This window comes from Engraulis encrasicolus, chromosome 19, assembly GCF_034702125.1.
Source record: "Engraulis encrasicolus isolate BLACKSEA-1 chromosome 19, IST_EnEncr_1.0, whole genome shotgun sequence".
NCBI lineage: Eukaryota > Metazoa > Chordata > Actinopteri > Clupeiformes > Engraulidae > Engraulis > Engraulis encrasicolus.
This window is the reverse complement of record NC_085875.1, coordinates 22,710,925-22,726,163: the sequence shown is the minus strand read 5'-3', so window position 1 is coordinate 22,726,163 and position 15,239 is coordinate 22,710,925. Positions and strand designations below refer to the sequence as shown.

At 45.6% G+C, this 15,239-nt stretch overlaps 1 protein-coding gene across 1 annotated transcript; it reads left to right on the top strand.

Moving 5' to 3' along the window:
• Positions 1-633: 633 nt before the first annotated feature.
• Positions 634-5,988, top strand: LOC134435312 (uncharacterized). The gene is made up of 2 exons (XM_063184199.1): positions 634-702; positions 1,045-5,988. Exons 1-2 carry the CDS (start codon positions 634-636, stop codon positions 5,986-5,988), a joined length of 5,013 nt encoding a protein of 1,670 aa, XP_063040269.1.
• Positions 5,989-15,239: the final 9,251 nt, after the last annotated feature.

Sequence of the window (15,239 nt, the reverse complement as noted above, 5' to 3'; positions counted from 1 at the left end):
AGTAGCCCTTTTACAGCTGAGCTGGACGTCATCAACCAGCGGGCGCACAGTCACAGCTCAATGCCAACTAGGCGTAACCCCAACCCTGACCCTGTTGTTAGGCGCAGAGATGCCAGAAGCTCTGAGCGTGAAGGCCAACACGCAATTCCCTACCAAGAGGGGCAAAGACCTAATAGCTTAGCTCAGAGTGGCCAACAATCAGTGCAAGATGTACGCAGACCTAAACTGTCTATATATGATGGTAAAGAGGACTGGGATGCTTTTTTGTTACCTTTTGAGCGCATGGCCAGGAAATTCGGATGGACTGCCCCTGAACGAGTAGATAGGCTGCTAGAATGTCTAAGAGGCTCTGCAATTAGGTATGTCTGCTCACTGCCAGAACGCATAAGGGAGGATTATGTCCTCTTGACAGAGCAACTTACTCAGCGCTTCGGACAAAAAGACCCCCCTACTACAGTAAGGAGAAAGTTGAGCGAACTTCGCCAAGGGAAAGAGACGACCGCTGAGTTTGCAGAGGAAGTGCAGCGACTTGTCACAATCGCATACCCCGGAGTAGACCTCCTTCTACAAGATCAGCTAGCAACAGATGCCTTCCTGAAAGGGTTGAGAAATCAAAAGGTGGCCTACGAAGTTATGAACCGAGACCCAAGCTCTCTAGCGGAGGCACAGAAGAGCGTGGAAGCCCATGAACATAACTTCAAGGTGACTGTGGGCCGTGATACCGAAATTAAAAACAGAGCAAGGCGCATTTCTTGGGCTGATGAAGATTTTGTTACTGGTGAAGATTTCACTGCTTCTTCACGCAGAGTACAGACACCTCAGTACGTGACCACTGATCAGTTTAATGCATTTAAAGAAGAAATGAAGACCCTCACAAAGGCAGTGGCAAATATACAGCTGCAACTGGGAAGCCTGCAGTCCACACTCGCTGAGCAGCAGAGAGCCAGATCCCCAGTGCAATATCACAGACATCATTTGCAGTCAGGCCAATCGCGTTCCCGGTCACCAAGCCCAAGTCGTGGTGTCCCTGGTCCGTGTTTCCAGTGTGGCGAACAGGGACATTTACAGAGGGACTGCACAAAGTCACGAAGCTCATCGCCTGCTCGCGGCCGTAGTGACAAACATTCTGACCATCATACTCAGTCCAACAGCGCACCATTGCCAAGTCACCAGGAACGAGGGTTGAAACTGAGCTGTGCTAAAAGCAAGGGTGAGAGCCTTCAGATTCCAATCACTGTGAATGGCATTGCAACAGAGGCCGTGGTGGATACTGGAGCCCAGACAACAGTAATTTCAGAAGAGCTGTACCAAAACTTTTCAGAAGAGCAGCCCACGAACCTCTGTAAAACCTACCTTCTAAATGCAGGTGTTGGAGATGGCATGAAGGCGAAGCGGGGCCTGTCTGTGACCTTAAAAATTGCATCCAAAACAATAACCTGGCCTGTACATGTAGCTCCCATACGTGACTCTGTCCTCCTCGGCCTGGATCTGATGAAAGCTCACGATGTCGTCATCCACACCCGCGGGAAAGTCTTCATTGGAAATGAGCTCGTGCCTTCAAAAATAGTGGGAGGAGATGCAGCAGACTACAGCGTGGCCAGAGTGATCTTGAGAGAAGCCACCACTATACCAGCAACTTCAGAATGCGTCGTGTGGGGAGAAGTCGAGAACCCCAGGCCTGGTGTCCCAGCAGTGCTAGAGCCCTTGAACATCACAGAAGCAGTAGCATCTGGAAGTGTGGCTACCACGATGGAGAAGCAAGTGCCGGTCAGATTATGCAACTTCTCGACCAGCAAAGCAGCCTTGTTAAAAGGAGTGTGCCTCGGACTCTTAGTGGAGGCCTACCCGGATGAACCGAAAAGCCTGTGGGAGAAGAAAGCTGCGACTGATGGTGAGAGTGAAGTAGTCGATGCGCCACCCCTGGCGATCGGAAGAGTGGCAACGGTCGCCGACCTGCCCGAGCATCTCCATTGCCTGGTGGAGGCCACAAGCGAAAGTCTGAACGAAGAACAACAACAACAGTTCCTCCAGCTGCTACTGACTTACCAGTCCCTGTTCGCTAAAGGTGACTCTGATCTGGGTTACCTCTCCACTGTCACACACAAGATCGACACCGGTCTAGCCAAGCCTGTGCGCCAGCGAGTGAGACGGACCCCCCTTGGATTTCAAGGTGAGGAAGAAGCCCATCTCCAGGACATGCTCAGAGCGGGTGTCATCACGCCATCATCATCAGAGTGGGCTTCCCCGGTTGTTTTGGTACGCAAGAAAGATGGAGGAGTGCGGTGGTGTGTGGATTACCGCAGCCTGAATAGCCTGACAATCAAAGACGCGTACCCTCTCCCCAAGATAGAAGAGTGCCTTGATGTTCTTGGCGGAGCCTCTCTGTTCTCTACGCTGGACCTGCAGTCAGGCTACTGGCAGATAGCAGTGGATGGCCGTGACCGTGACAAGACCGCATTCATCACCAAATGGGGCCTCTACGAGTACACACGCATGCCCTTTGGGCTTTGCAACGCCCCAAGTACTTTCCAGAGGGCAATGGAGCTCGTCCTTAGGGGGCTGCAATGGGACAAGTTGCTTATCTACCTAGATGACGTCATCATCCTGGGTAGGAGCGTGGAAGAGAGCCTCGACCGTCTTGAACAAGTCTTTGAGCGCCTACACAAATATGGCCTGAAGTTGAAGCCTTCGAAATGCCACCTGCTTCAAGAAAAAGTTCTCTTCTTGGGCCATATCGTGAGTGGTGATGGAATCCGTCCAAATCCAGCGCTGGTCAGAGACGTACAGCTCTGGGAGCCACCCAGCAACGTTCAAGAACTCCAAGCGTTTCTTGGCCTATGCAACTACTACCGCAAATTTGTCTCATCTTTCGCTGAAATTGCAAGTCCCCTCCACAACCTGTTAAAGAAAGGAGCTGTGTTTCAGTGGACTGAACACCATCAAGAGGCTTTCACAGAGCTCAAAGAAAGATTGACAACTGCCCCAGTATTAGGATACCCCATAGCAGAAGGCCAGTACATCCTCGATACCGATGCATCCAACCATAGTGTGGGAGCTGTTCTGTCACAACTCCAGTGGGGAGAGGAGCGGGTACTGACATATGGCAGCAGTCACCTTACACCAGCTCAGCAGAGATATTGCGTCACCAGACGTGAACTTCTTGCCGTGGTGCGCTTTACCCGTCAGTTCCGTCACTACCTACTAGGAAAGAAGTTCCTGTTACGAACAGATCACGGCAGCCTCACCTGGCTCTTCCGATTCAAGTATCTTGAAGGTCAACTGGCCAGGTGGCTGGAGGAGTTGAGCCAATACGACTTCCGCATAGAGCACAGAGCAGGCGTCAAGCACTCAAACGCTGATGGCATGTCAAGGCAAGGCACTGGAGATATGGACAGATGTGACTGCTACCAAGCTGGGAAGTACCTGTCAGAGTTACCATGCCAAGGTTGCAAGTACTGCCAGAGACTTCACGAGCAGTGGGCCAGGTTCGAAGAAGATGTTGATGATGTCATACCACTGGCGGTGAGATATCTGGAGCCCAGCATGGAGACTGACAGTAATGATCATCAATTGCAAGCACCAGAACAGACACCAGTACCCCAACCGACCACCCCAGTAGTCAACTGGATGCAGTCTGTGAGCAACGACCAGCTTGCCCAACTCCAGAAAGCTGATCCTATCATCTCCATTCTCCATCAGTGGAAGGACACCAGCACACTTCCCACTAAAGACCAAGTGATGCTCGAGAGCCCAGCAGTGAGGAAATTCTGGCTATGTTGGCCTCAGATTGTGAGACGCCAAGGAGTTCTCTTCTATCGCTGGGAGAGAGAAGACCAAGACCCAACACTGTTGCTGCTAGTACCATCGTCCATGCAGAGAGAGGTTCTACAGGCTTGCCACAACCCCCCTCACTCTGGACACCTGGGAGAATTGAAGACTCTGGAACGGCTGCGCCAAGGCTACCATTGGCATGGGATGCGAGAAGACGTTCATCTCTTCCTGAAAAAGTGCCAATGCAAGGGAAGCAAAGCGACAGGAACACTAAAGCGAGCCCAACTACAAAGTTACCAAGCTGGTGCACCGTTAGACCGTCTCCACTTAGACATCCTCGGACCCTTTCCCTTATCCAGCTCAGGAAACAAATACATCCTCGTCATAATTGACCAATTCACCAGGTGGGTTGAAGCCTTTGCTGTTCCTGACCAGGGGGCCGAAACAACAGCCAAGAAACTGGTCTACGAATTCATTGCTCGTTTTGGCTCTCCGCTCGAGTTACACACAGACCAGGGCCGTAACTTCGAGAGTTGCCTGTTCTCTAGTGTATGCAAGCTTCTGCAGATCACAAAGACCAGAACAACCCCCTATCATCCCGCCTCTAATGGTCAGGTAGAACGGTTCAACCGAACTCTGCTTCAGATGATAAGGTGCTATGTGGACAAAGATCAGAAAAATTGGGACGAACACCTGCCACTACTTACCTCCGCCTACCGCAGTTCCCGCCATGCAGTCACAGGCTTCACACCCAACCAACTCATGCTCGGCCGAGACGTCCACCAACCCCACGACATTCAGTCAGGCACTGCAGAGTTCAAGTCAGATCGGATGGGAGTAGCCGACTTCCTCTTCCACCTCAAAGAAGACCTTGAAGAGGCCCATCAGACAGCGAGAAAACATCTCCGCACGGCACAGGAACGTCAGAAGAGGACATACGATGTAAGAGCACAAGAACAGTCTTACAGTGTCGGCGATCTGGTGTACGTGAAGGATGACACAAGGAAGAAAGGACTAAGCCCTAAGCTCCAGGCACCATGGACAGGCCCCTTCATCATTTCAGCTCGACGTGGCCCCGTCATCTACGAGATCCAAGGTGCTAAGCGCAGCAAGATAATGCATCACAACCGACTCAAGCCGTACACCAGTGAAGTCGTTCCTGCCTGGGTGGGACGTCAGAGGAGCCGTGTGCTACAGCAGCGCCAAGACTCGCCAGACCCATCACTAGAAGTAGATGCCCCACCAGTGCCGGGTGTTCAGCACCAAGACCTGCCCGACGCTTCACCTGATGTAGATACTCCACAGGTGCCAGGCCAGCTAGACCTGAGAGAACATCTCGTCACTGCACAGGAGCGTCAGAAGACATACGAAGTACAAGCACAAGAGCAATCTTACAGTGTCGGCGACCTGGTGTACGTGAAGGATGACACAAAAAGGGAAGGACTACGCCCCAAGCTCCAGGCACCATGGACAGGCCCCTTCATCATCTCAGCTCGCCGTGGCCCAGTCACCTACGAGATCCAAGGTGCTAAACGCAGTCAGATCATGCATCACGACCGACTCAAGCCGTACACCAGTGAAGTTGTCCCTGCCTGGGTGGGACGTCAGAGGAGCCGTGTACTACAGCAGAGGCAAGACTTACCAGACTCGTCACCTGAGGCGGATGCTCCGAGGGGACCAGACCTGCCAGACTCGTCACCTGTGACGGAGGCTCCGAGGGGACCAGACCTGCCAGATTCGTCACCTGTGACGGAGGCTCCGAGGGGACCAGACCTGCCAGACTCGTCACCTGTGGCGGAGGCTCCGAGGGTGCCAGGCCTACCAGACTCGTCTCCTGAGGCGGGTGCTCCGAGGGGACCAGACCTGCCAGACTCGTCACCTGTGGCGGAGGCTCCGAGGGGACCAGACCTGCCAGACTCGTCTCCTGGGGCGCGTGCTCCGAGGGGACCAGACCTGCCAGACTCGTCACCTGTGGCGGAGGCTCCGAGGGTGCCAGGCCTACCAGACTCGTCTCCTGAGGTGGGTGCTCCGAGGGGACCAGACCTGCCAGACTCGTCACCTGTGGCGGGTTCCCCGAGGGGACCAGACCTGCCAGACTCGTCACCTGTGGCGGAGGCTCCGAGGGGACCAGACCTGCCAGACTCGTCTCCTGGGGCGGGTGCTCCGAGGGGACCAGACCTGCCAGACTCGTCACCTGTGGCGACCTTGCTTAACTGAGATGCTTACCGTAATTACTTACCTTAAAAAAAAAAAAAAAAACTGTTCATACAGATACTTACCTGTAATTCATTGAATTTAAGAGATTCCTGTTTTGCTACGTGATAATTAACAGGAAATTATCCACTGCTTAATTGTATTTTCTGAATATTTTTAGAAGATTACTTAACCTCATTATTACCTTGTGTTAAATGTTATGAATGTGTTTCCTAGACATGCCAGTCGAGTAACCTGTACTGAAGGGACTCAGTACTCTTGAAGGAGGGGGATAGTGTAGAATCGCTCTGTTTGTCCCCCCTCTCTTCCCCTACGAGACAATTCCAGCGTTCCGATTGGCTGCCTCCCGCAGCCCTGCTTTATAACTAATGTTGACGTTCGATATCAGTTAGTCTTTGGTTTTATTATTGTTGTGGCTCGTCGCTCATTTAGCTTGGACAGAGGACCAATTCCTGTCTGAGCTAGAGCTTGAGCCGCCAATACCTTAGACAAAGTGTTTAATACTTCTGCATTTGTATGCTGCACCGATCTTCTATAAAGTTTGCTGAAGGACACTTTATTTACTTTTGTTGTGTTAAGTCTTTACCCACGTCAAGGAGCCCACAGCATGACAATATGAAGCATTATATAGCAAGGATTGGATGTAAACTTCTCAATGACGGTGGGGTGGTGAGATGTAATTTTTTCATACACCAATTCGTTTTAATTGTAAAAACCCTACAATAAATGCAGAATATAACGATGAGTAATAGTTTGGAAGCGAAACGAAGGTATTCCCTTGTGATAATAAATAAGTTAATGTTTGAGAAACTTAGCTCCAAGAAGTGCAGTGCATGATGGGTACACCCTTTGTCAGAAATGCAATGCATGGCCAATGCAGCAATGATAATATTTCTGTTGTAACATACATGGCAAATTGTTTGGATAAAAACTAAATTGCACGAGTGAGGGGAGGAGCTAAGGATGTAGGTAGACGCAGAGCCGGGTAGGTTGTCTGTAGGCCTAGATTGCGTACCCATCATGCATTGCACTTCTTGGAGCTAATGTTCTCGAACATTAACTTAATTATCACAAAATAATAGTTTAGTTTCGCTTCAAAACTATTATTCTAATGTTCTGCATTTATTTTGGGATTCTTACAAATAAACTCAATGGTACATGAAAAAAATACATCTCACCAACCCACCGTCATTGACTAGTGTACGTTCAGTCCTTGCTATATAAAAGCTCCTGTTCCCTTTAACTCTTGATATGAACAAGAGAATGCTAGATGTCTCCACTGCTCAAAAAATAGTTATTTAATATATCCTTACGCTTTGCTGATCAGGGGGGCTAGGTAGTGCGGGCCTGTGTGGTGTGGGGGCCCTAGGTACTGAGGGGTCCTTGGTAGTGCAGGGGCCCTAAGCCATCTGGGCTGAGCAATGCACCACTTTAGAATAGGGACCCTTATTCCACCTCTGTTTTCACACTGTTCAGGGTTTGTTCACACAGTGTGTCGGGAGCTTATACACATTGTATTCTGCAACTTACTACTTACTAATAAATAGAAATATAGGCTTACTGGCCCTTACTAAGGTCATATTAGTAATAAACCCCTAATTGGGCATGAACAAGACATTTGTGAATACATGCTTAACAACTGTCTGATTTTGCTTAGTACATGCCTTACAAGTGACTTACACAGGCATTAATATTGTATGTATTAGTGCTAATAGATGTATCCCTAAAATAAAGTGTTATCAAGTTATTATTTTTTAAATTATTTTACCTTGAGGATGTATCTGAGTCGCTCTTCAGCTCATCAAATCCGCGGTGGATCAAAGTTGGCAGAACCAGACGAAATGAGCCCAGGCTAAACACCTTCAGGACAGTCTTCGAGAGCTCCACAAACTGGCTCCTTGTCATCTGGGGGTCAACAAAAAATGTGATTTAAACTAAAAAAAAAACAGGCAAAAACAGATAACTTCATACCTGTTTGAAGAAAACATTGAACATATTTGTTTATGCAGCTGTACTTACAGGAGTTTCTAACATGTTGCTGAAAGCCTTCCATTCCCTAGAATTGAAAAAAACATACGATTGAGAGATGCAACCTATGTAAAAAGATTCAAACTATTACCATTTCCCAATGTCAAGTGTTCTAGCCTTGGTAGTGCGTGAAAAGCTTAATGATTGGATACTCTGCAGAGTTCACCAAAGAGCATCCAATTACTAGGTGTTTCACGCACTACCAAGGCTAGAACACTTGACATTGGGAAATGGTGAGTGTCTGTACTAAGGATATCGGCAGAAATGTGCGTATTTTAAGAGTATCAGTATCGTCCGATACACATGTGGTTTTGGCCGATACGGACTATTTATTATTATTTTATGTTATTCTGGTTTTTTAAAAGCACCAAACACTTTTTTTTTTATTACTTGATTTTTAGACATCACTTCATTGTTAGAGTGGGTGTCTAAATGTTACACGTTCTACCTCAATTTGATAATATTAAATAATGTTAAATAAATGTTTATTTTTCACTTGAGACCTGGAATATTTGTCATTTTTTTTTTTTTTTTTACTCATATCGGCCTCAAATATCGGGTATCGGCCAAGGGTGATGAAAAAAAATCGGTATCACATCGGCCATTGAAAAACCTGTATCGGTCGACCCCTAGTCTGTACAATGGCAATCATGTGACTATAGAAAGATATCTTTATAGTTTTCTTTTCACACTAACTTTTGCCATCATCATAACTTTTTACCTCCTCCAAGGAGGTTACGTTTTGAGTCGCATGGGTTTGTCTCTGTCTGTCTGTTTGTTTGTTTATTTGTCTGTCTGTTTGTCAGCAGGATAACTTTGGATGACACTTTGGATGAAACTTTGTGGAGTTGTTGGAAATGACCAAAGGAACAAGTGATTACATTTTGGTGGTGATCCGGATCACGAACCGGAACCATTTTTTTTTTAAAGATTCTTCACCATTGCCGCAAATTGAACTACAGGACAGGGCAAATTTTGACGTTCCAGTTTTTAATTACACTAAAGGAAGGCAGAACGGCTTCATAAAAATATGATGTAACATAGTCAAATGTTCTATCAAACAGCTTCCTTGACAGAGGTCTGCACTCTCTGAGTGCATTTCGAGTTTACTTTTGTTTTGCACTGTTTTGTAATGAGAACTACTGAAGACTGCAGACAAAAATGTATACTGGGTCAATAAAGCTGATTCTGATTCTAATTATAGGAATTAAACACAACTCACTCCTCTGAGAGGTTGAGGATATACTCCTCCACCGGAAATGGAAGGGATGAGCCAGGTGATCCAGCCAGGTCCAGTCCTGAGGCAGGTCCAGGCGGATTCTGGGAAGGATCTTTTGAGCCTGAGAATACAGTATAATGATGTAAATGATGGTGAGTGGATCAGGAAATTGACCCCAGCAACAATGCCCCAAATCCTAGCCTCCAACGGTGTCTGGTCTAAACATGTTTACTCTTTTAATCATGCTTTAGCCATAACTTAATTTTTATTCACTTCCTCATTATTCACTTGGGAGTTGCCTGGATGAGTCTTTTTTGTTGAATTATTAGACTGACCCCCTTCATCCAAGAGCACCCAATTTGAGAAGACACTGCGACTTTTTGAGCTACGAGTCATCTTTTGTCAACATTATAATTTACATTATATAATTGATGCATTATATTTCTACATTACACACAGTAACTACATCACACACACACACACACACACACACACACACACACACACACACACACACACACACACACACACACACACACACACACACACACACACACCACGCCACACACTCTTTGTTTGTGTTGACTTGTTGACCAAAGAAGTGTTAGTGACACATTACATTTTTACATTATATATTATATATTATAGAGGCTATTTACATTGATATAATTACATTAGGCTAATTTATAGCCTACATTTACATTAGGCTATACTGTTTAAAGTAAATGGACATTGAGTAGGCCTGTGGTAAGTTCTATAAAATAGGCAGACATTTTGATTTCTGATTTGATTTAATAAAGTCCTTAATGCACTTGATAGTAGCCTACTTGTCAATTAGATCGACACAGTTTATCTCAACAGCTAACACATGTCTATGCAAAAAATATTAAATAGAAAATTAAATACTACATAAATTAACTGACCTTTCTTCATAGTGTGGAAGAAAATTGCTGCATTAACCACACATCCAATCTCCTCATTGTAAAAAAGGCTATGCCTCCATCATTAACAAATAAGTGAATGGCATACACTTTGACAATTTTAATCACATCCACAGAACATTCTATCATGTCATAGCTGACATCACAGAGGGTGTCATGGATCATATCGCAGCTTCTATTGTTGCCCTAAACAATGGAATTCTATTTTTATTGGCTCATGGAGTGGGCTTCCCAAGCAATGTTGCTATGCACATTCACACAGTCCAGGACTCAAGCATGATGAAAGAGTGGTTCAGAAGCTCTGAGCAGGGCCGCTGACAGCTTTGGCTTGGCCCAGGACAACGTCATCTGAAAGGGCCCCCCCAGCCCAATACTGCAGATACAGGCCCCCTCTGTCGGCACCCCTGGCTCTGAGGATGTGTTCTGGACACTTCTGACGGTGTGCCTCGGGATTGTGGACAGAAAGCAGGTAGAAATAATCCTTGAAGTAGGGTGTATTTGCGATGCATAGGGGCATGGCCTCTCAGGACAAAATGGTCCAAACTCATAGCTATAATCAGTTTGCGTCAACTCCTGCAAACTTGTGTGGGACACAATGGGTGAGTGGGTTAACCCTCTATTTCTTGGCGTTGCCATATGGCAACAAATTCTTTTTTGTTTTTAAAATAGAGTATAACAAATATCCTCCACTTTTCCCATTGAGAGTGAACATGGGACTTTAATTTTGAAATATTTATCAGTTTGAAGACATTACCTTATTAGGAAATCCTGTTTTCCCACCACTTTCATGTGGATGCGCCACACTATGAAGGTCACGTCATAGTGGGAATCTTTACATAGTTAGTTTTCAAACTTCAAGACATATTTTCATCATAATAAAATTCAACATTAATCTAGGATGTGTAAACTTTCATTTTTCATCATTTAATCCAAATATAAAGTTATACTTTCTCTGTAAAAGGCGAAAATTAATTTGTTGCCATATGGCAACAACATGCATACAGTGACACTCCTTCTATACATGCATCCCAATGGGCTCCCATTGAGTTACATAGTGCTCTATTTGCACTTATTATATAATTTTAACTTGAAAACATGAACCTTCTTAATATTATGCTATTTGTATACCTCAATTCACAAGTTATATGATATAATATTAACAAATAAATTAATTTTCACATGCATACAGTGACACTCCTTCTATACATGCATTCCAATGGGCTCCCAATGGGCTCCCATTGAGTTACATAGGGCAGGGCTCTCATTGAGTTATTCCTGGTAAAATATGAATAAAACTAAATGTATTTTACTTCAAATAAACTATATTGCACATTGTAACATTATAATATTACAATTGTTTACAATTTCCTTCAATAAGATCATGTTTTTAAAAGAAAATTGATTTCAGCATGTTCATCGAACCCGCATTGTTGCCATATGGCAACAAATTACCAACTACCCCCCCAAAAATTTTTTTTTTTACATTTGTATTATTTAACCACTTTCAAGTCTAAAAATATATGATGTTTAAAAGGTTGTTCATGCAATAGAGGGTTAAGGCCTTTTCCTAACAGGCCTTTCCAAAGTGAAGTCAAAACAAATGGTTTTGCTCTGTATGGGCTGTGATGGGCAGTTGCGGAACCAGACATGTATTATTGGGGGGGCAATGGGGTCAGGCCTGTTGCGTTAAGGTAAGCAATGTAGGCAGTTGCCTAGGGCCCCCGAGTAGGTGGGGCCCCCAAGGACGACAGGTTATGTACCCAACAGCAATGACGATTTTAAATAGCTTTACAATAAGGCACTGTCATCTGTATGAAGGGCTCTGCTGCGAGGGAAGCAACAGCGCCTCTCTAATACCCCCTGCTCGAGGGGGCCCCCTCCCAATAGGTTTGCATCAGCGACAGCGTGAAAATGTCAATTGCCTAAACAGCGCAACGACAATTTAGTCAGTCAAAGTACCCCCAGCTGGAGGGGGCCCCCCTTCCAATTGGTTCAAGCGTCAAAATCCAGCGCAAATACAAACTGGAAATCAAGCGACATAATCTCTCACTGGATGTTGCGCAGACGCCAGTTTAGCCTACAGTACGCTCTATATTTTTGGCTCAAGACAGTTGCTTTTATAATACAAGTTAATTTTGAAGACGACACATTACTCTCTGTACTGCCAAACCACCAAACTGTCCCAGGCCAGTTGACATCGCACAGACAGCAAGGTGCTTCATTTACACTTTACAGTGTGTTTTCAAAAACGTCTGTGAAGCATTAATCCACGTGCTGTAACAAGCACTGGGCAAACGTCGATTGTTCAGCGCCTTTTCCCGACACGGAACTGTTTTGGATGTGGACAAACGCAAGAAGAAACGAATGAACAATGTGATGCCTATCGGATAACACGAGTCACACAAGTGCGTTGAGTGGGATAGCTAAATTGTAGCACAATAGCCTTTCTTGCTATTACTATATGTGGATTACACCTTGGAATTTGGAACCATGATTGTGGAAACGCGTGGATTAGGCTACAGTCAGAGGTTGGGATACATTCTGGGATAGGCTACATTCTGCGGTCAAGACAACTCAAGGTAAGGGACTGTACGTTATTTACCGGGGGGGGGAGGGCTGGTGCGCTGGAAGTCCGGTCAAAAAAAAAAATCATGGCCCCCCCCTCCACCTCAATTTTTTTCCCCATGGCCCTCCCCCCACTTCAATTTTGTTTTCCCATGGCCCTCCCCCTACAGGTAAAAAAAAAAAAGTAAAATTGGTAGATGAACAACCATCATGAGAACAGTCAGAGTAGCCTACTGCAAGGGCGGTTGTCTGCACTATTATGTGCTATCGATATCAGTGGATACCTATGAGAAGCCGCTAGAATCTACCTCTGCGGCTGCATGGGATGCCTTTAAACTCCACTGTCACCAAGACAAATTGCCTTCACTATTTTTTTACGTGTTAAGTAATAATAATAATACTTATAATAATAATAATAATAATAATAATAATAATAATAATAATAATGATAATAAAAACTTCCATTTCAATACCAATGTCTGAGTTGTTACTACTGTAAACTACAAAGTGGAGAGAGTTTCCCCACCGCAGCTTCAATATTTCCCTGCTCGACAAGCAGCGCCTTTCACAAGGTTTTACATGTTCAGCACAGTAGCGAAGCCAGGGACGCAGGAACTGGTTTTGACCAGGGGGTGCTGTGAAAAAAAAAATCCTGCGTTCTAATCAATTTTAGGGTGAGGAATGGCGAATCACATCTGAATAACTTCCTCATGTTTTATGTAGCCTAAACAAGGATGGCTAGATTTAACTTTTTTTTTCTTTAACATCTCACTTTGACATTATTAAGTTCTTCTTGCGGAAGTGAAACGCGCACCTGATGTGAAGGTGAGGGCGTGTTCAAGAGCAAATCGCGCTGCCTTGACAGTTTGTCTCTTCAGCATGGGCAGTGTGCAATGTGTGAAATTAGAAGAAATGCTTTGACTAGGCTATGCGATGCACTCGTGAGAGGTGACCGGGCTTTCAAATAATTTAGATTTTCTTGCAATTGCGACTGTGGATCAGGTGCATCTCGATCAGGACCCCTGTCCTGTCTCCCAGACCGCGCATAAAAGCACGCACGCACACACACAGGCATAGCTCTACCTTCCCGAATGTAATTACACTCTGACGGCCAAAGAGTTCGGGATGTGATCGGAGCAAGAAGTAGGCTAAGCGCCAAAGCAGCTCGAGCCATTGCTGGCTATTGATACAGGGAGAGTGAGAAAGCCACCTTTAGTTTGCATTTAACGTAGGCCATATTTAAGACGCATTAAAGGTGGTGCGGTGGTCAAATCAGCAGCAAGAGGCAAAAGGAACAAATTGCCAAAACAGAACCAGTACAACATTCCAAAACCAACAATAGCACACTACACACCGCGGCAATTCAACTTTGACAACTGTGATGATAGACAAGCCAGGGACACCATCGGCTGTGCTCTCCTTCAGATTCACCCCATAGCCAACTCCGAGGCTAAGCTACACTACTTCACCAGCAACAGGCAAGACCTAGCATACCAATACACTCTTCTACGAATCCAATCTCCACAGCAAGAAACAAAAGTCACTTCTTACCTGACACGATGCACAACTTTGGTGACATTCCCTTCACGCTTTAAATGTACATAATTCCTTGCTTAGTTGGTCCGTTTTTGTTCACCAAAGTGAGACTTCTCTTCACAACAAGTTAGCTCCTCCAATGGTTTCAAGACCTTATGATGCATGGCCAACACATCGCCGTTAATACCACTTTTATTACTACCTTGACACCACAAGCTAAACAAAACAAGCTCGCGTCACTGCACCGTTCTACCAAAGTACGTCTAGGCCTAGGTACTGTTCTTTCCCGTCTGGTCTTTAAGTTCTTTGAACACAAATGTAAAGCACACGGCGGTGCCAATAAATAAAATCATGACTTACCAGAGGCTGTGACCACCAGTTGACTACAACACCTCTCCAAAATTCCTCTGGAAATGCCCATCCAATTCGTTGTCAAAACTTCCCAAACTGTTATAGTTCACCTCAGCTAGTTTGATATTTGCTCACGGGCATTTCCTATGATGCTCAATGTTCCTCCGTAGCACTAGCAATCCTACAGTGAAAGAGAGTCAGCGCGGGCAATCTACAGTAGCTGCACCTGATAGTTTTTTGACTACAGATACACGCTTCAGTGCTATAGTATGCACCGGGACCTTGCATCGCAAAGCGATGCGTTTCAGAACATGTTTTATTATTGTTTAAAATAAATAAATAAAAATAAAATAAAATAAATTCGGTTTTTTTTCCATGGCCCTCCCCCTAACTCCGATTTTTTTTTGCCATGGCCCTCCCCTCCACCTCGTTTTTTTTCATCATGGCCCTCCCCCCCCTACGCACCAGCCCTCCCCCCCCCGGTAAATTACGAACAGTCCCTAAGGGCACCGGGATATTGGTCCCCTATAATTGACACCGTTGTCAACCACGGAGTAACGCAGGTGGTTGTTAACTTGTTCAGTGATCCTTGGTCGCTACAGTAGCCTAGTCGT

Excerpts from the sequence above, each read along its gene's own strand:
- LOC134435312 (XM_063184199.1), top strand. The coding sequence starts at position 634 with ATGAACCGAGACCCAAGCTCTCTAGCGGAGGCACAGAAGAGCGTGGAA. Across the intron at positions 703-1,044 it reads CCCATGAACATAACTTCAAG|TGTGGCGAACAGGGACATTT; the intron begins GTGACTGTGGGC and ends CCGTGTTTCCAG.